Source organism: Gymnogyps californianus, chromosome 8, assembly GCF_018139145.2.
Source record: "Gymnogyps californianus isolate 813 chromosome 8, ASM1813914v2, whole genome shotgun sequence".
In the NCBI taxonomy this organism is placed as follows: Eukaryota; Metazoa; Chordata; class Aves; order Accipitriformes; family Cathartidae; genus Gymnogyps; species Gymnogyps californianus.
Window position 1 is genome coordinate 10,681,859 of NC_059478.1, and position 25,724 is coordinate 10,707,582.

The following is a 25,724-nucleotide window of genomic DNA, read 5'->3' on the forward strand; positions in this document are numbered from 1 at the left end:
TTATTTCTGGTTTTGGCTTCCTAACGGGAGAATACAGAGAAGATGGAGCCATACTCTTCTCAGAGATGCAGTGATAGGATGAAAGACAACAGACACAAATCTGCAGCAAAAGAAGTTCCAGTTAGATATTAGGAAAAAAATTCACCATCAGGGTAGACAGACATTGGAACAGGTTGCCCAGAAAGATGAGAAAATATCTCCAAGGAGATATTAAAAACTCAGCCAGACAGGGTCCTGAGCAACCTGATTCTTATTCTGCAATTCTATGGCCTAACTATGCAGAAAGCCAGCAAAAGTTCAGGTCTGTTAAAAGGGTTGTGGTGGGTTGACCCTGGCTGGACACCAGGCGCCCACCAAAGCCGCTCTATCACTCCCCTCCTCAGCTGGACAGGGGAGAGAAAATATAACAAAAGGCTCATGGGTCGAGATAAGGACAGGGAGATCACTCAGCGATTACCGTCACAGGCAAAACAGACTCGCCTTGGAGAAATTAATTTATTGCCAATCAAATCGGAGTAGGGTAATGAGAAATAAAACCAAAGCTTAAAACACCTTCCCCCCACCCCTCCCTTCTTTCCGGGCTTAACTTTACTCCCAAATTCTCTACCTCCTTCCCCCACAGTGGCACAGGGGGATGGGGAATGGGGGTTTGGGTCAGTTCATCGCACATTGTTTCTGCTGCTCCTTCCTCCTCAGGGGGAGGACTCCTCACACTCTTCCCCTGCTCCAGCATGGGGTCCTTTCCACAGGAGACAGTCCTCCATGAACTTCTCCAACGTGAGTCCTTCCCACAGGCTGCAGTTCTTCATGAACTGCTCCAGCATGGGTCCCATCCACGGGGTGTAGTCCTTCAGGAACAGACTGCTCCAGCGTGGGTCCCCCGCGGGGTCACAAGCCCTGCCAGCAAACCTGCTCCAGCCTGGGCTCCTCTCTCCACGGGGCCACAGGTCCTGCCAGGAGCCTGCTCCAGCGTGGGCTTCCCCCAGGGTCACAGCCTCCTTCGGGCATCCGCCTGCTCCGGCGTGGGGTCCTCCAGGGGCTGCAGGTGGATATCTGCTCCACCATTCACCTCCATGGGCTGCAGGGGGACAGCCTGCCTCACCATGGTCTTCACCAAGGGCTGCAGGGGAATCTCTGCTCCAGCGCCTAGAGCACCTCCTCCCCCTCCTTCTTCCCTAACCTTGGTGTCTGCGGAGTTGTTCCTCTCACATCTTCTCACTCCTCTCTCTGGCTGCAATTGCTGCCGCACAGTAACTTCTTTTCCCTTTCTTAAATACGTTATCCCAGAGGCGCTGCCACCACTGCTGATGGGCTTGGCCTTGGCCAGCAGCGGGTCCGACTTGGAGCTGGCTGGCATTGACTTTATCGGACATAGGGGAAGCTTCTAGCAGCTTCTTACAGAAGCCACCCTTGTAGCCCCCCACTACCAAAACCTTGCCATGCAAACCTAATACAAGGGCTAAATTGAGGTCTTTGGTATGTTGATGGTTATTTAAAAAGTTATTCTAGCACCACGGTTTGGTAAGTCCAAGCAAATAATGTCAAAGATAAAAATTCTTTATCTGCTTCCAAATACACTTAGGAGGTCAGAAACACTCCTGGGCTTGTATGTCACTGAGCCTCATTTGTACTATATATTCCATATACACTAAGCACAGCGTTTTGACAGATGTGCTTTCAGCATCCCACCCACACTAGGACAAGAGCGTGCCTGAGCTGTGTGCCTGCAGCAGCTTCTCTGCTACCACAGCAGCGCGCGTAGTTGATGTATATCTTCCCACACTGCCATCAGGGTGGCACATTTGCCACATTTGCATTAAGATATTCTGGGAAAATTACGGTAGTGGAAAGGAGTCATTAACAAAGTTTCCTTACCTTCCAAAAAGCAACTTGATCACTTCCTGTGTCTTCAATAACTTCTGTAAGAATTCTGTGTTCGGTTGGTTTTGTAATGTTCATGTTGTAAATCTTTCTTTTTCAAGGTTTCACACAGATATTTCTGAGCTTTTTCAGATTTTGAAACCCAACCTGTAGCTCTCATTTTCTTTCACTTAATTCTACTGTGCTAATTAACAGAAATAACATAGCCTGAAATTTCAAAATTTTTCAAAAATTTCAAATTGCAAGCAACAAGTTTGTTTTCAAATAATTCACGCAAAAAAATTGAAAAGGGGAAAATGAAAGAAATACACATTCTCTTTACCAGAGAAAATACCTGGATGCTGTTCTGAACATGCTGCAAAAAACCCAAGAACCAGAGAATTAAATACACTAGCACAGGTTGGTGTTCGGAAGCAACTGGGGAGATGCTGATGCCGTCAGGCCTGGAACGGGCACCACCACAGTGATATGTCGATGCTCCATCCGTCTGTCTCCGGAGTTTCTCCCTGCTAGCTAGAGAATGTGCCCTCCCTCCCTGCCCTGAACAAGTCTTCCAGACCATGGAAACAGGTTTGATCTCTGTGGTATGGTCAAGACTATGGATTTGGGTTTTGGCCTGATCTAAGCTAAGGTGATCAAATGCAGAGCTGCTTGACTGGTATCCTTGGAGAGTCTCAGTTATATCATGTGCATACCTTATTACCCTTTTTCTTGTTTATTGATCCTCTTTTCACCATGTTTGTACTTCCCTTTCTCCACCCCGTTCTCCTTCCAAATAAACAACCTGCCCCAAATTACTTTTTCCCCATTCATCCCAGTTGGGTTACATCTGTATGGCCATAGGTTGACCTTGTGTGGCATTACTGATATGGTCATGGATGTAGTAGTTGCCTTGCAAGATTTTGCTTACAAATCTAGCCCATCATGTAAACACCCTTCATGTTCAAGGGAAATAGGGTTTTTTTCTACTATCTTTCATAGACACGGGAATAATTAGGATGTAAAAACTCAGAGACTGAGATGAATTTCTATGTATTTGGGCCTCAGCACAAATAGTTTCTGGATGCATCGCAAGCCTAGATGGCAGCTATTAAGGTAACAATGCTCAATACACCAAAATCTACTGGTTAAAAACTTATCACCAATCATTTTGTTTAACTGAGTCCTTACATTATTTCTTAACTGAGACTCACCAATTCACATTACAATCGTTGCTCATAACAGGACTTAGAAATAAAAGCTATAGTGAACATCTAGTTCAGCTCTACATGTCACACATCAAAAGTTCATTATCTTAAATTGCTAAATCTCATTGTTATTTGTCTTCATTTTTAAATACCACTTTACAAAGCAATGACTTTTTAATCCCTTGAAAGCATTCTGGAATGCTATTGTAAATAGCACGTAAAATGCTATTTTTAGCAATGTTTTTTCCCCACCAAATGGTTGACTGAGTTTTGATTAAATAAGCAGAATTTGTCTATTTCTTGTTTCTTTTTTGTTTTATTTATTCACATAGCACTCACAAAAGCCTTGGAAAACCATACAGAACAGCATACATGCAATGATATCACAGAAAGATGGAGTTTAGACATAAAATACAGAAGAAATCCTTACAGTGACTTTATTATTAAAACATACTAAAATGGATGCGAGGCAAACATTGTCCATATTCCTGAATTTTCATCATATCTTCAGTTGCGTAGCACGTTCACAGGCAGAGCCCCAAGAGTACCCATGTCTAAGTGTCATAGGAAATCATACAAAGTAGTTGGACTAGATATTTTAATAATATAAATGCTCTCAATTAGCAAAACAAAGATGCTTGCTTGACTTTTTTTTAAAAGAATAATAATTAATTACTCAGTAGAATTTGCGTATTTTTAGGTTTTAAATGGTTTCATAGATCCCTTAAACACAATTTTTTTTTTTTTTTTTTTTAATACTTGCTTTTTTTCCTTGTCCCTCCTTTGGAGGCTTCCTACCTGTGAAAGGAGACATGGGTGCTGCTAAGATATACAAAATAATAGGCCTCTCCTTTCTCACTGTAAAATTAGAGTTTAACATCCATTTGAAGGGCACGAAATTAAATCTCAATTTAGCTATATTCTGTAGTCACAAAAGCACTCATGCTATCAAAATCACCAATATCCTCACAAAGGGCACTACTTGCTCAGCATCTTCTCCTCATGGCGCTTTGCTCAAGTCCTCCAGATTGTGATGCATCCTCAAGTTTATCACTGTAAGCCTTACAAAACTCCTTCATCCTAAATTTCCCATGCATATGCCAATATTGCATCCTTCTGCTGCATTGCTAGTCCTCATACCACAAAGCACTTTGACTTCCCCTCCTTCAGCTCAGACCCAACAATGCCACTGAACACTCATTTTTCAAAGCTGACTGTAGTGATCTTTAAAATATGAGGCCATCTTAATTCAGCTGTTAACACTAGATAAAGAACATGTACATACCTTTCCTATAGGTTTTCCTGAAGTCCATACTTATTTTCTTCTTTCAACACACCTTGGATATGTCAGCTGTCCTCTTTTACACTGCACTTGAAATAAAGTTGTACCAGATTCTGCTCCAAAATGGTTCTGTTTACAGTAAAATCCAACATAATCCCCATGGTAAAAGTAAACTTGATTCTCATAGAACCCTTGCAGCAGCACATTATTCTTCTCCATTTCATTTTTTGACAAAGCACATGGCTCTAAAGATGAGAGACTTAATCAGTGTTAATAAATCAATTATTTTTGAAATAGCATCGTTTTGACTAGTCTACACTAAAACTGTAGATTATTTCCCATTCTCTTAATGTATTATACATGAAATCACTGTATTTTTGGATACTGCACGCACGTCATATTTAAGAAAAAAAAAAAAGAGCCAGACAAGCTTACACTTGCTTCTATTAAAACTTTCATCTCTAACTGAAAAAAATGAAGTTGAGATCTTAAAGTTCTTGTTGACAATAGAACTAGTGACCTTTAAAGGTCACTTCCAAACTATTCTATGATTCTATGAATTATAGAGAGAAATAAGTGCTTGTTTATCTTATCACACCTACCTATACAAACTGGTGGTGAAGTCCACTGTCCTTCAGAACAGTAGATTCTCTCAGATCCTTGCAAAAAATGATAGTCAGAGCAACTATACTGAACTGAAGAACCACTGTCATACTGGCTCAGGGGTGGGAGAGTAAGAGCTCCATTCGCAATAGAAGGTGGAGAGTCACATTTTTCTGTAGGAGCTGGAATAACATTAAAAACATTTGAGACACATTCAGCTTAAGAAACTAACAAATCAGCAGCTTTAAACGCCTGTCAACACTAGATATCTATCAACTCTCAGATAGTGTGTTTTCTTACTATTTCATGATGTCTCAGATCAGAATGCAATCTCCTCCTTAATTGTAACCGTAAGTAGTCCCTTGTGTGCATTTAATTGTTTACAGAGCTTTGAGTTCCCTGGGCTTGGAGAAGAGCTCCTCCCTCCTTTCTACTGCCTTCCCCACCAAAGGAAGGTGTATTGTTTTTCCATGCTTGGATATATTTAACAACATAGCTGTCTTGTGCAAGGATATCTGTGCATATCTGTACTGTTGAATCCTAAACATCTATTATTTACAACAGAGTCTAGGCCCGCACAGCCAAAGCAAATTGTTTCTAAATAGGTGTGAGACTGATTAATTAAAAAGGCAATAAAAAAAAGTATTGTTTTACCTTCCATAATGCATCTGGGATATTTCAGTCTGCCGTGGTTACACTGTGTCCTCCCAGGAGATGGCATGGTAGTCTGGAGAAAATTGTATCCCTGTTTACATTCGAACTCTATGAGATCACCATGTAGGAAAATTAATTCTTCGTGTCTCCATTTCAACTCTATGTTGTTGCTGTTCATATCAGCTACATTAAGAGTGCATGGTTCTAGGAAATAAAAGCGTACTTCAATAAAAAGCAACCTTAAGTGATTTCTTAGCTCCTTTTTGTTGGAGTCAAGAAAGAGAAATCTAAATCAATAGTTCTAAAATGTTTTCAAATCTTGCAAGAAAAAGAACTATAGACTCATAAAAAAAGAATGCAAATGTAAAGAAATGGGCTGAAGTAACAGAAATAACCTGCAAAAAAAAAAAAGCCTGGGAACAGTAAATCACAGAAAAAACACACTTCTGACAAAACCTGGTTTCTACAAGTATTTGTAAACATATGGCAGCCTGGGTTTACCATTGAAGAAGAAAAGAACTTCTTTGCTGTAACTTGAAAGGAGTTTTTATAATGAAGATAGTCATCCATCAAAATTAACCTGTCAGATTTGGAAAGCCCTTCGAGGATAGCAGTAGTTAATATACAGTAAATTTAAACTGTTAACCTAAGGAAGTATTTTGACAATTGCCTTTTCTTTGCTTTTTTTCTTTGTTTTGTCACTGTTAAAAGAATTCAGAGATCTTCCAAAAAGCTTTTGGAAGTTTTGTGTTGTTCTTTAGGTTTTTTCAGGTTATTCAAGGTCAATGTTGTTTTGGTTGCTATCTGACAGGTTTCTTAAAATTTAGTGCCAGGTTCACATCAGGTAGCCTAGCTTTCCATTAGACAGTTAACCTTATTAACTTTTGAAACCACTGTTCAACTTCAATAAAGCCTGACAGAGGGACAGTTATAAAAACAAATTTCTACAAGTTCCACGAGAATCATTGCCTGATAGAGGCCCTTATTAATGCTTTGCTGAGGGAAAGGCAAGGAGAAATCAGTTATTATGCATTCTGATGACAGCACCATAACAACAAATTGGGGTGGATATTCTCCTGAAACTAACTACAGTATGTGCTCTTTCTGGTCTGATTAGGTGAGGGTTGAAAAGAAGTCTCAGAAAACATGGAAAGGATGATGTGGTTATTTGGATGGTTAGAAGACAAATAACGCTCATAGGAAATGAGCTTTCATTATTTCACAGGATTTGTTAAATTTGAGTATTCAGATTCAAGAATGCTGATCTGGACCTTTCAATCCAGACAAGGTACATTTTATTCATTTAGAAATAAGTAATTAAAACTGAACTGGTTGTTTATTTGCATTTTCACAGTAGATTACAGACTTAAAGTGAGTCAGTTTAACAAAGGATGCAAGGAAAATAGAATTATTTCATTACAGGAAGGAAGGAAAGATAAACAAACAACTCTTATAGATCTGAAGGTTTAAAAATTAAAGTCCAAGAAGTCATTGTATTCCTTGTTAAATCACATCTAAAAGCCATTTTGGCAATGGCTGCAGGCATTCCTTCTAAACATCTATTGAAGGACAGGAAGAAATTCACTGAATGGAGAATACGGGAGCAAGAAATTAGAGAATCCTCCTAGGTAACAGGGATAGCTACGTTCTAGAACAGCTCACTCAGGAAAACAGAGGAATCTATTTAATTGGGTGTTTGTAAGAACAGGCCAGAGAACACCTAGCAGGAGTGGCCTAGGTATATTTGATTTTGGTTCATCCTCATGTTTCTGGAATCTTTATTAACTCAAACGAAAGAGAAAAGGTGGTCATGAAAGGACTATCTAGAAGCTCTTTCCAGTTTTACCTTTCTATATTATGTATGACAAAATTTTCTTTTTCTTACAAGACTTACCTAAGCAAGTTGGTTGTTCTGTCCAGTTTCCTTGTTCGCAGTAAACAGTACTAGGTCCATCCAAAAAATGGTAACGCTGACAACCATACTCTACTGAGGAACCATTTTTGTAACTTGTCAATAATGGACCAAGAAAAACACCATTTTTAATCACAGGTGGAGAGGTACAGTCTTGCTGCGTTTCTAATCCAAGGTAGGGAGATAGGTAATTAGATCTTTAAAACAAATGTTAATACTGGCAAAACTATCAGACTAATAATAGACTGAGCAAAAAATTTACATACAAATAAAAAGTAAACCCATATAATTTCTTTTTCAAATTTTGTTTTCAGAAACTCTACACTTGCCTTACTGAATTGCAGACATGCATTCTATTTCCCTCTACACTCCTCATCTATGTCCACTCTTGACTCTTGCTGGTTTACACTCAATATAGATTAGCCCTTTTTCTGTGATGAGACGTTCTTTATTTGTTGCTTGAAACGTTTAGCCCATGTGTGGTTCAAAATAAACAAAAGAAACCTCACTGGAACTATTAATCAAAGGATCAGCAAAATACTCATGAATTTGCATGTTCAGATGACATTAACAGAAAGGGTACAAAATGACTGAAGGTAAATGCTAACATATGAAATAAAATTACAAATACACAACAGGCTTATAGGTGTAAGTTTATAATCACTAGAAACAAGCAACAATCACCTTTCATTCATTCACACTGCTACATTGACGTCTGTAGCACATGCGAATATTTTCAAGACTAAGGAACTGTACTATGGCAAAAGAGTAGTAAGAGTAGTCATAAAATGCCTATAATAGCATTGGAGAGTACTGAAGTCCCTTTTAAATAGAAAAGCAATGTTCACCTACTGATATCTTCATTGCGATACGTTTTGCTTGCCCTTATTGCTGCATCTGCCTCGAGTGACGGTAGTGCCTCAGATTCTTGTTTATCCATAGTTCCTATAACCATAGCAGAAACTTAGAACCAATTTTTTCAAAAATAACTAATTTTCAAATACCCAAACAGACAGACACTGATGTGTTGTAAGAGGTAATAAAATCAATATTCCAGGGGAGAACTACACAACATGGATGTCAGTTGAATTCCCCTAGCTCATCCTTTCTCTTTAATCTGTGAACAACAGATTGTCTGCAAATTATGCAGCACTTTACCTCTCAAGCATTTTAACAGAGGAGGACATAAACAGTTTTGCAGTTATGGAAACTGAGGCTGTCCAGAAAATTAAGGCATTGTTTGAAGAATCGTTTCTGTTCAATTGTCAGTCTTCACAAAGGCACTAACCAATACAAATAGGGGGTGATGTCCATTTTCCTTTTTCACACTGGATTTCCTCAGATCCTTGTATATCAAAGGTACTTTGACACTGTATACGAACTTTGTCTCCATTACGATACGTTCTTCTAACTGTGATGATATGGGCATGAGGAGGAAGCGGTGGTGGTGGACATTTATTTTTTACATCTGAAAATAAAAAAACCGCATATTGTTTTCTCACTAATCAAAACCACATACACAATTAATTTTACTATACAGCATGCAAGCCTATCACTCAAAAGACATTTTTGGTTGATCCAGAGTAATTGCTTACTCCCATTTTCTTAACAAAATGGGACACCAGAACAAAAAAGTGATTTTACATTCAACAAATATAAAATAGAGGTATTATGCTATTGCACTGCTATAAACAAATTTGTAATTTCTCCACATAGACTTAATAAAATGTTCTTTAAAGGACTTCAGGAAATAGAGGTTTCCCATACACTCCATTAATATAATATTTAAAGCAGCTTATGTATTAATTCTAATGCTACAGAAGCAGCAATAATCATAGCCCATTTCCTATCCCCAAATTAAGTTTGCAATTGCTGTATCCTCAAAACTAGATGTAGGCCATGTTTTCACTCTCCTGAGCACCCCACCTTCTCTGTGCTCACTCAAGAAAAATTCCTGCCGTGGCACCAGAATAAATACAGGACTGGGGTCCTAACACATGCCATGTAATTGAGAGATTCGCACGCATTTTAAACGCTATGTATCTTCTAGGAAAGGAAGATGAATTTTGTCTTTGTACTCAATCACAGTCTTCTACAAGATTAGCTATAAAGGAATTACAAAACACTAATTTTACTGAAAGCTGTACTTAACACATCTATATTTTTTAAAGGCTAAATATAATTTATTTTTAATCTCAGGCACCCCCCACACAACAATTATTAAAATTTGCTATAGAAAACATACTTCACAGGAAAAATTCCTGTTAAAATATATTGGAAAAAAATACCATAGATTTAGCTTAAACCAATAAAAAGGGTTGATTGTCTCATCCTCTGTCATCAACACCTGGCATCCCTTGTATATGAAGTAGAGAATTTGTTACCATGAGGCAGTGAGATCTCCTAAAGCTCAGACATAATCCTCATAAAGTGGACAATATCCAGATAAGACAATGACCCACAATTATCAAGGTATGTTAAACAATATTATAAATCCTCAGCTAGCCTAAATGTTGATTCTACTGTTTTCTGCTGTATACTATATGTCATCTGGTTCACTAGAGCGTTCATTCTTTTGAAAGTTTCTTTTCTGAGAATCTCCATTATCCCCCAATGATTGGGGAAGTGATAGTAACTGCTAAAGGTGTGTTTCTGTCCTCAGGATGACCTTTCCAGTTGTTTATGTTGAAAACATGTACAGTTTGGTGAGGCTGTAAAATTCTGAAAAGTATCACAATCCCCAAGCTCGGGAGGAACTTCTTAGAAATTTTATTTTTAATGCCTCTCAAGAGGCATGTTCCCACCTCACAAGGCAGGATTAAACATGCTTGATTAAACCTTCATGTAATCTGAACGTGTTTAACTTGAGCTTCAGGGGCTGAACAACTTCCCTGTAATTGTTGATGCCTGCTCCTGCAGGATACAACATACAGAGAAACAACAGCAAGAGACAGTATCTGCTCTATTGTTAGAGTTCACTGAAAACTAATTCCAATTAGCATTGCCTCCCTCCCTGCTACCTTGGCTCCATGCCCTTCAGCTAACACTTCATTTCTATTTAGGCTGTGAACTGGTACAAAAAGCATATTTTTATTTTGTATTCATAAAGCATTTAATGAAAGAAGGTGGTAGTCTTTCAATAAGAATTTGACATAGTAAGACTATAAAAATAAGGTACCTTCACACACCGGAGGGTCTGGATACCATCCAAAATAATAACATTGAATTAGGTCAAATTCACTGACAGAGTAATTTTCCTCACAGAAAAAGTGAACTACATCTCCCTCTTCATAGATTTTCTTCACAGGATAGAAACCTCCATGTGCTATTGCACTCAAAGAGGAGCAAGTTATTTCTAGGAAGAAAACACACAGCAGTGAAAACCAGTTGAGGAAGGCTTCCCACACCCCCCACCCCCCGCTTATAAAACAAGCCTTTTTGCAAATTTTTGTTCTATTTGTAGAATAAATCACATTTCAAACAGAATTATTTTCCAGCCCATTACGTACTAGTGCAGTTTGGAGTAAGGGACCACCCATGTGTTAGACACACTGCTTCTTCTATAGCATTTCCTCCTGCAGCATGATATCCCTCATCACATTTGTATAGCAGTGTTTCATTCAGTCGAAGCTCCTGTTGGGCTGTGAAGTAGCTGCCATGATGTAAATTGGGTACTTGACATGACTCTTAAATGAATAAAGCATATGCATAATATTAACCGCTCTTCTCATTTCAAGTTATTCATCCAAAATTTTCCTTATATACACCTTAAAAGTGGCAAAATCTTTGCAAATAATGAATAATTAAAAATGCAGTAGTTTACACAAGGTTTCCAGTTGTCATTTGGGAAGAAAGTTTGGATGGCAATGGATTTATATGCAATTTCATCTATACTGATTCCTTCTACATATCATTTTATCTATACCAATTCACAAAACTAGCAGCATGTGAAATCTGACAGCTTCTTCCCATGAGGTACAGCTGAGAACCTACTTTAGGAGTACTCAAAGGATAACCTGACATAGGCAGTTTGGCCCTACAGGTACAGCAAGGACAGTAGAATTTTTTTTTTTTATATATATATATATGTGTGTGTGTGTCTGTGTGTGTGTGTATGTATATATAAGATAGATTATAAAGGAGAAAAATGCAGAATCCTACCAAATTTTTTAGTACAGCTTGGCTGGGAGGACCATCCTTCTGGCTGACATTGTACTGTATCTTCAGTACCACCGCTTGGAGTGTGGTAGCCTGGATTACATTTGTATTGCAGTTTCTCATGTATTTTGAAGTACATTTCTGTACCGTAATAAAAGCCATTTTCCAAAAGAGGCTTGTTACATTTTTCTAAATGAAAGGAGATAGCTTGGTTAGAAAGAAAGAATTAATGGAATTTTTTTGTTCTCTGATAAGCAAAAGAAGGGGGGTTTTAGCTATACTGATCTAATCTTGTTTTCTTGACCTGTTGAAGAAACTCTACCACAATCATCAAACAATACATCAAACCGATGGTAATAACATGGAACACGACAACCAAGGAATCTAGAGCTAGGGAGGCTCTAGAGGATATACATCTGAGGGGAAACTACCTATTAGTTTTCCCGAAATAAGGAAGCTGGGCAACTTTCTTGGCATTCTTATAAAAACATATATGGTAAAAAGCCCTTAAAATATTATTGTAAAAAATATTCCATATATAAACATATGTAGTTTGTATACATAAAGGATTGATTTCACCTTGTTCTAACTTACAGATTTTATCCCTCCTGTTATGCAGCTTCTGTTCCTGTATGTTCCAGGAAATCCAGCTAGAAAAGTTTCCTGCTAGAAGCAATGATGAGATTAATAAAGCTAACTCACTGTAGCACTGTGGCACTGGAGACCATCCTCTTGCTGTACAAGTTATTCTTCCATCTTGAGTCCCAGTTTCAGTTGTATAACCAACCATACAAGAATAGGAAAGTTTTTTTTCCTTACGCATAGGGAAATAGTGACTTCTGAAGTTATAATAGTACTGCGCAATCTTTCCATTTTCTATATGAGGCAAATCACAAGGTTTATCTGCAAAAAGATAAATATATTTCTCACTAAAAAACTCAGCCCAGATATGAACTTTTTTGCATTAATTTATTTAATATCAGTTGGATTGATTCAGGCTTTCAAACAAGGTGAATGAAAATCTGAGTACTTACAAGCATGAAGGGTCTTGTAAGACTCACTGAAATTAAGATATATTACAATTACATCAGCTTTTCTTCTTTAGGTTCACAGGAATATCAGCTGTAGAATGAAGCTTCCTAATGTGAACTGGGCAAAACTGATGCAGGACACATTTATTTGACTCTTTATTTAGCTCAGAAGATGTAAGCACGAACACCCTTTGCTGCATAAACATACTGATACCTGCTCTAAAATCCAGTGGCAACAGTGTCAAGATTAGCTATGCCATAGCTCCTCAGTTCAGCAAACATTATCAGAACAGTATGACAAACTGCCAGGAGGCAATATAGGAGTTAAACTTGCTGAAGAAAGGGAATTTAAGAACAGAGTCAATGGAAAAGAAAGAAGAAATGGAGGTTAAGGAAAGAACAAGCAGAACTGCAATTAAAAAAACTCCAAACCAGTAATAGGAGAAAACCTTTAAAAGGAGTTGTGCTGAATATGACATTAAGTTATTAAAAAAACCCCAAAAAGTAATACCTATGTTTGGATTTCTTATAAAATTATCCTTTGGGTCTCCAAAATTCTCTCCATGGCATTACAAGGCAATCTAACCTGAAGAATCAAGTTTTAAAAACTAATCACCACCTATGAATCTCATTATAATTGGGCTGAATTTGCCCACAAGTTGGCACTGCTGCATTCACCCTACATGTATTAGAACCTAAATAACAAACGATTGCTCCTTCACTCAATGTCACCAGAATTTACTGCATTTACTAGCATTTTCTGCAAATTTAGTATTTTTACTAAATAGAAAGTGCCAAAATATTTTTTTTTTTAATAATTCCTTTCCTCATACAGCTACTGTATCACATCTAAATAAAAGAAACCCAAACCTGAGGGTAATTAAGAGTTTTAAGTAATTAAAAGACAGAAATGGTTGCTACCTACATACCTTTTGTTTGACTTCCCAAAGAGTATCAGTGTAATTTCAACTGTTGTGCTTAAGGACAAAACTCTAGTGAAGACAGAGGTAGTTGCAACAAATATGCTAGAGTTAAATATACATTAGCAGATACAAAATGAAATGCAAAAAAAAGGGACACCTTTTCAATTAGTGGAGGTGTACCCTCATATACAGTCCACAGCTTTGTGAACTTGCAGTTCAAGTGGTATGTAAACTATATAAACCCAGAAATTTTAAGCAATGCTGAAAATAGGGATAAGAAAATGCAGAACCACCCCAGACTAGCTTCTGCAGGTTCCATTTAACTTCCACTCTTTTGCTTTGTGGTAAAGCCAAAACACTTCAATCACCAAGACACTTCAATATATAAAATGTTTTAATAGTACAAAATTCAGTTTGTGTAAGTGCCTCAAAACCACTCAAATACATTTCAAAAGAAACTTTTTCTGAATAAAAATCTGAACTTTTCAATACTACAGCTTTGAAGCTTAGATATGAATCTGTAGCCCCGAGCTACAGCAACAGTTGAATCATGATCATCAGCCATCTCACAACAAAATTCTATTTAAAAAGCAGTGTTTACCCTTGGTAAAGATATGAAAGACATTGCACTTAAGTTACCTAGACTGCATGTTCTAGATTCAATGTACATTTATTAACAATAGCATTCAGTGTATTTACCTTCTGCAAAGAGTTTGCCTGAATACATCGTAACGAGGAAGAAAAAACAGCTTTTAAATCTCATCTTCATTTCTGTCTCCATCAACAGTTTCCACTGCCTGTGAAAACTCCCGAAGTACTACTTTTGTAAATAATTAACTGGATTTTCAAAGGTATTCACAAATGCCTTACTGTCCATGGTATTTTGTAACAAGTTATTTCACCAAAAACACTATTTTCATTTATTTTAGTTCTCCAAATACCCTAACACTAGACTTGCAGAATTCTACTTCTATTTGGCATACTTTACATCAGTAAAGAGGACAGAATTTATCATTTTACAGTGAAACCAGGCAACAAGCTTATGGAACAATTTAAACTAATCGAACACTGTTCCCCTCAGAACCTCCTGAGTTCCAAGTTTAAAGGGCATTCTGTGATCAGATTATTTACCTTGGCTGAAATAAGAGGAAATAGGAAATTCCCGCCTCCTCCAGCCTACCGCCATATAACCAGTCAGTTGCATTCTATATATTATTCATTCTGGAGGCTTTTACATTAAGAACATAGCCACTACTATTATCTGTCTGTTGGGTTTTGTTGTATACAGCTAGCCCCTTTTGAGTCTTTTTTTAAACAAACAAACAAACAACAAAAAAAATAGAACCTCATTTACAGTGCATTATCACCTAACTGACTAATGGCTACCAGTTGATTTAGCATCATGTTCTACCCTTGGGAGGCATAATCTTTAAATTTGGGGGTGGGAGGGTATAATTTTAGAGTTTTCATTTTCTTGGCCTTACTCTAAGAAAATGCAATTCCAAGGCACAAGAGAATAGAATTTAAGGGAGATGCTGTGATGAACACCATCTGTTCAGCCAGATGAGATGCATGCTTGTAGGTACTGCTCACTTGATAGGAAGAAAGCACTCACAAATCACCTCCCTTAAAATAACAGGTCAGAATTTCTAAATTCAATTTCTAAAAACATCCCATTGTTCCATCATAATCTTGTAGTGTTTAAAAGATAGGAATTCTAATTTTTTTTTTCCTACAGTCACACATGATCCCTCAAAACCTTACTAGAAAGTAAACTCAAGCTCTCCAAAAACAGTAGCCAGTTTTGAAATCCACAGACTATGCCTCCCTTCCTACCTATACCTCTCCAGATCAGACAAGCCAACATAACTGTCCCACACAAACAACTGTTTTTAATAGAATTCTACAATATTTAATCAGAGTGAGGAATACCATGCTATTTGTAAGATTCACAGTTGTGTAATAACAATACATTACTGCACTAGTGAAATTTCCAGGGCTTATGATTTTATTGTACAATTGCTTTTGGCAGTAGTACAAAATAGGATTTCAAAAGCTGTATACAATACAAAAAAGTTACAGAAATGTTAATTGCAATTTGAAAAAACATTTTCAAGGGCAGCTTTACACTTATTTGCTTTCTTTCAAAATCATTTAGCTGTCTACTACATACATGCTGTACAAATACATTTTCATATACATCATTTACATTTCAGTAGCATGCAATACCAAGTGTATCCATCACCATCAGAATTGCTTGCAGAGGATCCACAATTTCTTGCATGTTATCTTTCCTCAAAACCCAGTCTGGTTTAATTCTGTGAAAATATTATGGCTTGTCATTAAAATATTATATTGCCACAGCAAAAACAGCAGACTAATTTTTAAGCTCTTACCTTGAAACTGTTTTTATTCTTAAAGGAGTTACTGGAACAAAGGAAGTTCCACTTAAGAAAGTGTTTGTTTTCTGCTTCACAAGTGTTCTCTCTGCATCCATTTTGTGTTTACGAGCTGTAAGTTTATATAGGCTTTGAATGCAAGTAACAGCCCTTGGTATGCTTCGGATTTCCTGAGAAAAGGTGAAAACAGTATACAGTTAATACTACAAGTTCAAAAGCATCTTAACAAATCAAGAAATCTGGTTTATTCAATGAAAACAATGTTTATAATCTAAGCTGAACTTCTCCCGCAAGTACAGTGAAACTATTTTAAAGCCAGCACACCTACAACAAGTCAGTGGTCTAATGCTTTCAAAATACTTAACAACTGGTACGCAACCTGACATCTCAGCAAATTTAAGCTCTTACAAGTCAGATTTCTCATTAAAACCAATTTTCACATAAGTCATTGGCACATGCCTTCAATGACTGGTACAGAGAGACAAATTAGTGTTTGTACCCGTCTTCATAGCAATGAAAGAGTAATGCAATGGTCAGAGGTGACTGGATAACTTAAGTGCTTATATCTGATGGATAAACAGCTAATGAATTTATAGCATAGAACCCAGACAACCCTAATAAGCTTATAAGGGATTCTAGCAATAGGCATAAACAAAGGAAATTTCTTTCAGAAACAGGCACTGTCTCTGTTACAATAGAGTATGTCAACACAAAGTCACGGACAATTACATTGCCGGTTGTTACTGACAATGAAGACCCGAACTTCATCTGAAGAGCAACAGTAAACTTTCAGAAATGGAATAAAAGTTGATTAAGTGGCAACTAAACTATTTCTAATGTTAAGCAGTTGAGAGAAAGTCATCAAAACCCTGTGGAAAGTAGGGATTACAACATCATAATCTTGCAAGGATTGCAGGATCAGAACCTCAATGTCTTATTGAATAGCTCTGGGTGACCAGGACATACAAAGCACAAAATAATGAGTGTTTTCACCATCTTGGAAATGCATTTGTTTTAATCAGAGTTTAGTCATAATTAATATTACAGCCATAATATGTAGGGGGGGGGAAGTTACAAACACCACCAAAACGTGCAAGAAAAGCATGTTAAATCAAATTATTAAACCCAAAATATTTAAGTCTTACCAAAGCTCTTTTTGTGTCCTTTGAAAGGATGGCCAACAAACAACAAGTCTTTGTGAAAATGCTTCCTCCTTTCTCTGAAATTTTGTCCCCAGCTCTCCCTCTGTACATTTGCAGTAGGTCTAGTAATGTATCTATAGAATTTTCTACTTCATAAACTGCTTGAGTAGTTCTTTCATACTGTTATACAAGAAAGAGACAAGAGAGGTTATATAGACAGATCTTTAAAGTATCTTTCAGGTCAGAGGAAAAAGCAAAATCTATATTCTCCCCTAGATCAAATTTGTAGCTGATCTGGCATCCAAGCAATAAAAATCACTTCCATTGTAACAGGTTACAAAAAGCTACCCTTTGTGCTTCCCCCCTTGTTTAGAAACCCGTAGAATCTGATTTACGTTTAAAATAGAAGGATAAATTAGAATAAGTTTAGAGAAATTTAAAAATAAGTTTAGCCTAAATGTTAAATTTTTTTTTCCTGAAATAAAAATAAAAGAATTTGAATGTGTCTGTAGGATGGATATAAGATAAAAAACTATGTTTAGCCAATATTTTAAATTTCAAAGTAAAAAAACTCTAGAATGATCAATCCGTAGTCAATAACTACAGTACTACCACAGTACTGAAGCAGCTTTAAATATTCATGAAAATAATCGGTTCTGTAAGAAATCAAAACGTGTAAATATAGTCTATTCTACGACATGAATTTGGAAAAATAGCCTGTCTTCTGGAACATATACATTTCTACCTTAAAAAAAAACTTCATAGCTTATCCTAACTACTACCGTTTTGCATTTCTACACAATGTTATGCATTTCTACAGTTTCATGCAATACTTGGGATACCTTGCAATGCAATCAGTTAAAAGTAAAATTATTACTTTAAGCCCATGAAATAATTTTCTTTTGCCAAAAGGAAAATTAAATCATAATTATTACAAAGTAGATAATTGGTTTCAAAATAACATAGTTAAAATTCAGAAACTGTTTTTTTTATTCCAAACTATTACTTTTGTTGTTTCAAATTTATCCAGAAATTTTGTGGATAAAGAAATACTACAATAAAGTAGTCTACAGCTTATAAACCTGCAAAAGAAAATATTAAAGTTACCTTTGAAACATTAAGTAGAACTTGAATTGAATATCTGATCACATCCATGCATGGAACACTCCGGTTACAACTTCGGATCAAAACAAAAATAGTGAAGATTGCTCTGCTCTGGGCCATATTTTCACAACAGAGCGGGGACAGCCTGGTAGCCACCTCTATGATAATTACAGGAAAAAATAAAGAAAACTCTGAAGCTCGAGCAATTTAATTGCAAACCAGGTTTTCTCTTATTTTTAAGTAGAAGTGCAAAGAAGTAAAAACTGCAATTTTTTATTTAAACAAGTATTTCTAAATCAATAGTTTTAATATTCCAGACTAAAAATTAAGTAGACAAAACAATCCACAGAGAACATATACTGATAGTAAATATAATTGACTCATGTAAGGCATAGTATTAGTAGGACTGCCAGGAAATTAAGGCAATCATATAAGATTTCCTTTCTCTACATAACCACTTTAATATTGTTCTTAAATCAATAATCTAGTTTTAGTCTGGAAAAAACCCTCCGTTATACTCTCTAACATGTTCACATTTTACAATCATACAGAAAGCTTAAATATCATTATGAACTCTTCTCAGCTGAAAAAATCCAGTTTCTATCATCCTGGAAATCTACCAGTTATAATAAAATGAAATACTGACCAAGATGCTTTAATGCTGCAAGAATATAAGAGAGGTGTTTGTATTTTAGAAGGTATTCAATAGCAATTGCAGTTCTGTTGCACAATTTGTTTTCTTCTCTGCTCTTTTCATTAGCTTTTTCTAAACTACGTCTTAAAGCTTTAGTTTTTGCTGTGTCATTACTCTTTCTCCAAGAATATCCTCTCCACAATGCCTACAGAAAAGGAATTTCACAAAGAGAAAAAAGTTGTGAGCAAGAAACAATAGAATAGAACTTTCATTACCATTCCAAATCATTTTTACACAAGTCTGACAAAGTATTTAATTAACTTGGTTATTACTTTTTAAGTAATTACCATTCAGTGTTTAATCTTCCAAATATCGGGTTTTCAAGACAAAAGACCAAAACAAACATGCGTATACACTCCACACACACTCCCACATAAATCACCTCAACCAGTATCTGCTTAATATTACTTCATGATCTGTTTGCATTTAGCTTTGATGTCTAAACTGAAGCTGACTTGGCTTGCAATTTAACTGATAAATTCACCAACCAAAGTAAACATCTTTCCCCAAAAACCCATGAGAGAAAAATGAAAAAATAAAATAAATAAATAAATTGTAGTTTTCTTACAAGAGGTATTTACCTGAAATTTAATTATTCCAACTACAAATTTTCTCCTACGTCTGCAGGCAAGGAATCTTCGTACATTTTGCTGGATTGTGGTTGCTGCATCATTTCTGTGGTTTAGCCAGCCTCGAATCACACGTTGTAATTGAATGATTCTTTGATAATCTCTTAGAAATCTCTTTTGTTGCATTTTTGCTCGGAACCATCTCTGTTTAAAATTAAAGTACCTTTCTATTTATTTATGTAAGACTTTTCCCTGAATTCCCTTTTCCCATCCTAAACAAGCATTGATAAAAACTGAAGAACTATTTTAACATGAGCTTTGACAGATACAGGTACTATAAACATCACTAGCACTCATATAAACACCATGACACAGCTCTGATTGGCCTTGGGGTAGCTGAAATGCAAGACTGCAAAATGAAATCTTAACTAGGAGCAGTTAGGGAAGCATTCCAAATAGAATAGAATAATTTTCAGTTGGAAGGGACCTACAATGATCATCTAGTCCAACTGCCTGACCGCTTCAGGGCTGACCAAGAGATAAACCATATTATTAAGGGCATTGACCACCTCTCTAGGAAGCCTGTTCCAGTGTTTGACCACCCTCTCGGTAAAGAAACGCTTCCTTATGTCCAGTCTAAACCTCCCCTGGTGCAGCTTTGAACCATTCCCACGTGTCCTATCACTGGATACCAGGGAGAAGAGATCAGCACCTCTCTCTCCACTTCCTCTCTTCAGGAAGCCATAGAGAGCAATGAGGTTGCCCCTCAGCCTCCTTTTCTCCAAACGAGATAAACCCACAGTCCTTAGCTGCTCCTCATAGGACATTCCTCCCAGCCCTTTCATCAGCTTTGTTGCCCTCCTCTGGACACATTCAAGGACCTGAACGTCCTTCTTAAATTGCGGGGCCCGGAACTGCACACAGTACTCAAGGTGAGGCTGCACCATCGCTGAATACAGCGGGATAATCACCTCTTTTGACTGGCTGGTTATACTGTGTTTGATGCACCCCAGGATGCGGTTTGCCCTCTTGGCTGCCAGGGCACACTGCTGACTCCTATTGAGCCTGCTGCCGACCAGCACCCCTAGATCCCTTTCTGCAGGGCTGCTCTCCAGCCACTCCTCTCCCAATTTATACTTGTGTCTGGCATTACTCCGTCCTAGGAGTCTTTTTTCTCTTGGCTGGCTCTTAAGGAGAACCACCATTTCTCATTTGCCAGCTCTTCCCCTTTATATACAGAGAAGGGAGACAGGGTACCGTATGCCACATCTGAGCAAAAAAAGCCTCTTCTACCCATTCGCTCTTACCTTAAGGGAAAAATATAACTTATGGGGAGAGATAACAGATTTGTATATATGGAGGAGTAGTAGAGCAAAGTTTGCCATAATATCCTTGACTAGAGAACAGCTATTTCAGGGTTCCTGTTTCAGCCTCTCTATTTATCTAATGCTGACCTTCCATTATTGGGACTAAGCTAATGGTCAGTTTGAGGACCTGAAGATAATTTTTGCTATTAGACAGTGCTGCAATACAGACCTGATTTTTGATCTTGCTTTTAGGGAAGTAAAATACGGTTATATTAAAAATGTTGCAACTTAGACAGGCTCTGGTACCACTGGCAGGTTAGAAACATCCAACCAAATAAATCACTGTATCCCAGGGGATTGTTCGTGTAAGGAGATGCTCTTCATTTCACGAGCCTTACAGGTTGTCGTGTCTGATCTTTCCTACTTCCAGTAGGATGTAAAGAAATAGGCTAAGACAGCACTCTGATTCCTTTAGCAAGCTTGAGGGTATGAAGGAAACAAACTTTCTCATCCATTCTCAGTTTTAAAGTGCTTAAGCCTCCAGAGCCTGCTGAGATCCACTCTATTATGCTTAGTTGGGTATAAGCAGCATTATTTAATAAATAATAGTGTCCATAATTTAGCTTTATTTTTGCATATGAAGGAACTGCAGTGCTACAGCTTAGCTGACAGAAAAGAAATTAGACTATGTTACACAAAATAATTCGTCCTTAATTAGACTAACCTGTATTATAAGAACAGACGAGATCTGTTTTTGTGCAAGTTTTAAGACGAGGTGAATCCTATACACCCTTTGAATTTTCATTGCAGAGATATGATGATATGCAGCTGCTGTAAAATAAAGTAGTCTCTTCTTTTGTTTCTGTTCTGAAATCTGTAGAAGGAAAACAAAACAAGGAACATCATTAATTTTCATACTCAGAGGTAGCTGATCACCTATGCAAAGACCATAGTACACAGCAATATACTATCAGATGCTGAAGAATCGCCTCAGAAGTCATTACCTCAGAACTAACGTAAGCTACCTTTCTTCAGTACTAGGTCTCTAATCTAAACAATAACACAGAGAAGTGATTGTAAGCAACAACATTAATATATAGCAGAGAATAGTTTCATTGTAAGCGTGTGTGTGCAGAAGTATCAGTTATAGGTAAGCCACAAAGATCTCGGAAGCTAAAAAAAACACCCAAAATGAAAACCTATTTTAGTACTAAAGGATTGTGAGAAAAGGGTCAAACTGTATTTTGATCTATTATGACCCACCCAATTCTCAAAGCAGTCAACAAGATTTGAGTTCAACAAGTGATCAGGTTTTCCTTTTCTTGCCAGCCAGAATTAATCCTAAAACAGCTCTAGAGATACTTTACATCAAAAGTATAATTTTAATTTGAAGTATACCAACCCTTTTTCTGACTAAATAACCCCGTAGAAATGCTTGCAGTTTAATGACAGCTCTTCTAGTTTTGTTGTATTTCATAAATTGAAGCCTGCCTTCCTGCCAAGCCCTCAGATGTTTTTGGATAATTACAGCAGCAGCTTTTTGTTGAACAAGATTCCTTCTTTCCTTGAAACCTCTGTATGCTTTTTGGATCAAACATGCAGCTTGAAGCTTCTGAAAAAGATTTTAAAGAATGCATTGATAATTAAACTTTTTTTCATTCCTGTCATGATCAATACACATATATATTTTAGTTCTAGGTTTTTTTTTTCCATCATAAGAAAAAGAATAAAAATAAAATAGGAAATACAAGCAAACTCATACAGTACTAGTTTATATAAAAATGCACTTTCGCAATTTGGAAGGTCTTTTCCCTTATCTAAATGGGGTCAAAATATGGGCAATTTAACTTAATCCTTTGTAAGCAATAAAGCCAGCAGAAAATTTTAGATTTTATCTTGTTATCAGTATAGACAGGGGTAATTCAACAATTGGAACTGTTCAAAAACAAGAATCAACCTTGTTGCTCAAAGCAAAAAGGAAATCTAGTATTTTGAAGATTGAACAGTTTTGATTTGAACTATCTTTGTTATGGCCCCACCTTTTTTCTTTTCTATACTTCTGCATATTGATGACAAAAATCACTCAAATACACCGAAAACTTTTAAAACAAACATGACATAGCAGAGTGCAAGTGAAAACATACCTTTCTTAAAAGTCTTCTAGCCCTATACTGTCTGTATGCCAACTGAATCTTAACTGCAGCATTCTTAGTTGCCAGAAACTGATGTCGAATCATTCGTGCAGTAAGGGTTGCTCTCCATCTTCTTTGAATGGTAAGTGCACACAACTTCATTTTCAAAAACCTAACATGAAAATGTATTTTAGTTTTTTTTCCAAAAGTTGAAAACACTTGCATTTTTAAAGTAAGAAAACAGTGACGGCTTGCAAATTATTAAGATAGATCTTGTGAAAGCAGAGCTGTTATCAACCAAATCTTGGAACACTAGAACAAGGGGATAGCCAGCAATGTTGGCAGAAAGACTGGTTTAAAATAGAAGATACTTTCTGTTTTCCCACAGTAGGTACTTCCAGAACTTGCTGCCAAAGGAGGTTGGGGAGGGAGACAGCAGTTTAAAAGGCATTAGACAGATTGACATACAACAGGTCCATAAAAGGATAATAAAGGGAATAAGCAAGGATGTAAGTTCTAGCATCCATAATCTAACAAGCATGGATGCTGAGGGAGGACCTTAGAAAGTGGTCAGGTTAACGTACTCTCCCTAAACAGCATCTTCTGCTGCTACTGGCAGAGGACACAGTTCTGAATGAGATGAGCTATCAGGGTGATCTAGTAGAGCATTTATTGTAAAACTGTCTCACAGCAAAACAAACAACAAACTAGTTTAACTATTCCACTATGCATTATAATAAAATAGCTTTTCATCCTATTAGTTTTATGCTGGAATTTTAACAATATCCAGAACATCCTTTCTGTAAAAAAAAGGAAAAGTGAAAAAAAGATCAAGGCCTACTCTTTCTACATCCCCAATATGCAAAATTTAAGTTTGTGAGGTAGCTTCCAGTCCAGAAAAATATTTAAACGGAAGAAAAATCTTGTGCAAAAGAATAATCCCACCTGCATCAACAGGATTATGTTCATGCACGTTACCTACATGCTGCAGGGTCAGAGCCTGAGAATCTATAGGCATTTGCCAGAGTGCAAAGCAGTACTAAATAATTATATAATAAAAGCTTTGAGAAGTAGAGAAATTTCTATCAACTGCAGTATTACCGGGTCCGCTGCTGTTTTGTTTTGAAGTGACTCTGAATAACACATATAGCTTTTACCACAGATGCATATTCCTTTCGTGCTCTGCAGCCTCGAAACCAGGCTTGAATTACTTGTGCTGCTCTCATTTTGTTAACCCACTGCCTGGCTTTATATCCTCTGTATGATGCCTATTAAATATATAAAAAGAAAAAAAAAATTCAAAACTTGATTTTTTTTTTTTTTGTTTAATGAAATAAAGAAAAAGTGTCACGTTAGCATGAAAGGCTTTTAGGATTCTTATCTCTACAGTATTACAAGTATCTAATTTCTCACGTCTAGAAGGTGTTTTCTAAAGCAAGTGAAATGCACTCAGGGAAATACCACAAATGCCACTCTCTTTAATGTCTGTAAAAATAGTTATGTCATGAAGAAAGAAATATAAGAGAGATTAAAAAAAACAGCAAAAACCAGCAAAAAACACCTTCTGGGATTACCTGAATTCTAATGGCAGCTCTCTTCATTTGATGGTATCTTTGTTGTTCAATATTTCGCATCTGATGAGCTCTGTAGTACTGCTGTATCAATACAGCAGAAAACTTGCACCGAAGGTATTTCTGTCTCTGAATAAATCCACGGAAAAATGCCTTAAAAGAAAAAGACATAATCTTGGAATATTTCACCACTTGCATGGTACTGACTGGGAAGATGTTTGCATATTTTTAAGTGCAGCTGTACTCACTGGCTCATTAGAAAAGCAACAATATAAGTAAATATATTTCTGATTTCCCAATTCATTCTTTTTTTCTACCTTTTAAGGAAAGTAATCATACTTACATTGTTCAGGTTATGTAAGTTAAGCATTCAGAAAATAACTAAGAAGCTGCCACTTCTTCCCCCGACACATGGAGCTGAGGAAGGCACACCTGGTTTCTTATCTGTTAAGTAGAGCATGTGCTCTCCAACAAGATAGTAATAGCAACCTAACAAATTATTACGAGAGATTATTTATTTCCCTTTCTTCCCTGATTTGGGGGGAAAAAAATCCTTTCATTCCAATAACACCCTGAAAAGAAACCCCTTCCCTTAGGGTAAAATAACTAAGGCCACCACAGGAAGTCACTTAAAGCTTTTCCAAAAAGGGGGGTGGGGGGGGAAAAAAAGTGTACTCCAACTACATACAAATCATAATTAATATAAAGAAGAAGGAAATATACCTTCCTCCCTCATCCTCAAAAAAAAAAAAAAATTGAAAAAGCACTTCAGAGTAACTAGTCTTCTAAGCTTCTTTGAACTCACACTGGATGGATATTTAGCTTGGTACATAGAGATGAAGAACAATTCTCATTACTTCTTGCTGACCACACTTTTATTGCATCAATGATGGAAGCAAAAAACATTAAACTAAATACTTCCCATTTCCTAGAGTACCTCCAAGAAATCACAGTTTCACACTAAGTTTCATGTGGCGCCACTCAAGGTACCAACTGAAACATACAATAAGAATGCAATTTCTCTCCTTACATTCCTCTTCAAAATGTTAGCTAGGCACTCAAATTAGTCTAGAGATATTTAATAAATCTAAAAAACTAACATGATTGATTTACTCATGCCTTCCTAAATACGAGTCTTAAAAGAACGCAGCAGTCATGCCTTTTTTGCCGTTTAC

At 36.8% G+C, this 25,724-nt stretch overlaps 2 protein-coding genes across 2 annotated transcripts in view; both read right to left on the reverse strand.

Annotated features, from left to right (window-relative positions):
• Positions 1 to 4,383: 4,383 nt before the first annotated feature.
• F13B (coagulation factor XIII B chain) lies at positions 4,384 to 15,559 on the reverse strand. The gene is made up of 11 exons (XM_050900824.1): positions 14,331 to 15,559; positions 12,380 to 12,580; positions 11,681 to 11,866; positions 11,029 to 11,205; positions 10,698 to 10,874; positions 8,808 to 8,987; positions 8,372 to 8,464; positions 7,502 to 7,684; positions 5,608 to 5,811; positions 4,953 to 5,135; positions 4,384 to 4,595 (listed from the first exon to the last, which is right to left on the reverse strand). The coding sequence occupies exons 1-11, from the start codon at positions 14,410 to 14,412 to the stop codon at positions 4,384 to 4,386; spliced, it is 1,878 nt and encodes a 625-aa protein (XP_050756781.1). The 5' UTR covers positions 14,413 to 15,559.
• A 57-nt stretch (positions 15,560 to 15,616) lies between these two features.
• The window catches only part of ASPM (assembly factor for spindle microtubules), a 31,763-nt gene continuing 21,655 nt past the window's right edge, over positions 15,617 to 25,724 (reverse strand). Inside the window, exons 19-29 of the mRNA XM_050900822.1 lie at positions 24,553 to 24,702; positions 24,080 to 24,246; positions 22,991 to 23,150; positions 22,249 to 22,458; positions 21,571 to 21,720; positions 19,552 to 19,743; positions 18,923 to 19,115; positions 18,280 to 18,434; positions 17,176 to 17,352; positions 16,028 to 16,200; positions 15,617 to 15,949 (exon numbers count right to left, since the gene is read on the reverse strand). Of these exons, the coding sequence (XP_050756779.1) occupies positions 15,844 to 15,949; positions 16,028 to 16,200; positions 17,176 to 17,352; positions 18,280 to 18,434; positions 18,923 to 19,115; positions 19,552 to 19,743; positions 21,571 to 21,720; positions 22,249 to 22,458; positions 22,991 to 23,150; positions 24,080 to 24,246; positions 24,553 to 24,702 (1,833 nt within the window). The 3' untranslated portion in view covers positions 15,617 to 15,843. The remainder of the gene's footprint in view (positions 15,950 to 16,027; positions 16,201 to 17,175; positions 17,353 to 18,279; positions 18,435 to 18,922; positions 19,116 to 19,551; positions 19,744 to 21,570; positions 21,721 to 22,248; positions 22,459 to 22,990; positions 23,151 to 24,079; positions 24,247 to 24,552; positions 24,703 to 25,724) is intronic.

Coding starts and splice junctions, on each gene's coding strand:
- F13B (XM_050900824.1), bottom strand. CDS start 14,412: ATGGAGACAGAAATGAAGATGAGATTTAAAAGCTGTTTTTTCTTCCTC. Junction 11,867..12,379: donor TCCAGTGCCACAGTGCTACA/GTGAGTTAGCTT, acceptor CCTTTCATTTAG/AAAAATGTAACAAGCCTCTT. Junction 5,136..5,607: donor TCCCAGATGCATTATGGAAG/GTAAAACAATAC, acceptor ATGTTATTCCAG/CTCCTACAGAAAAATGTGAC.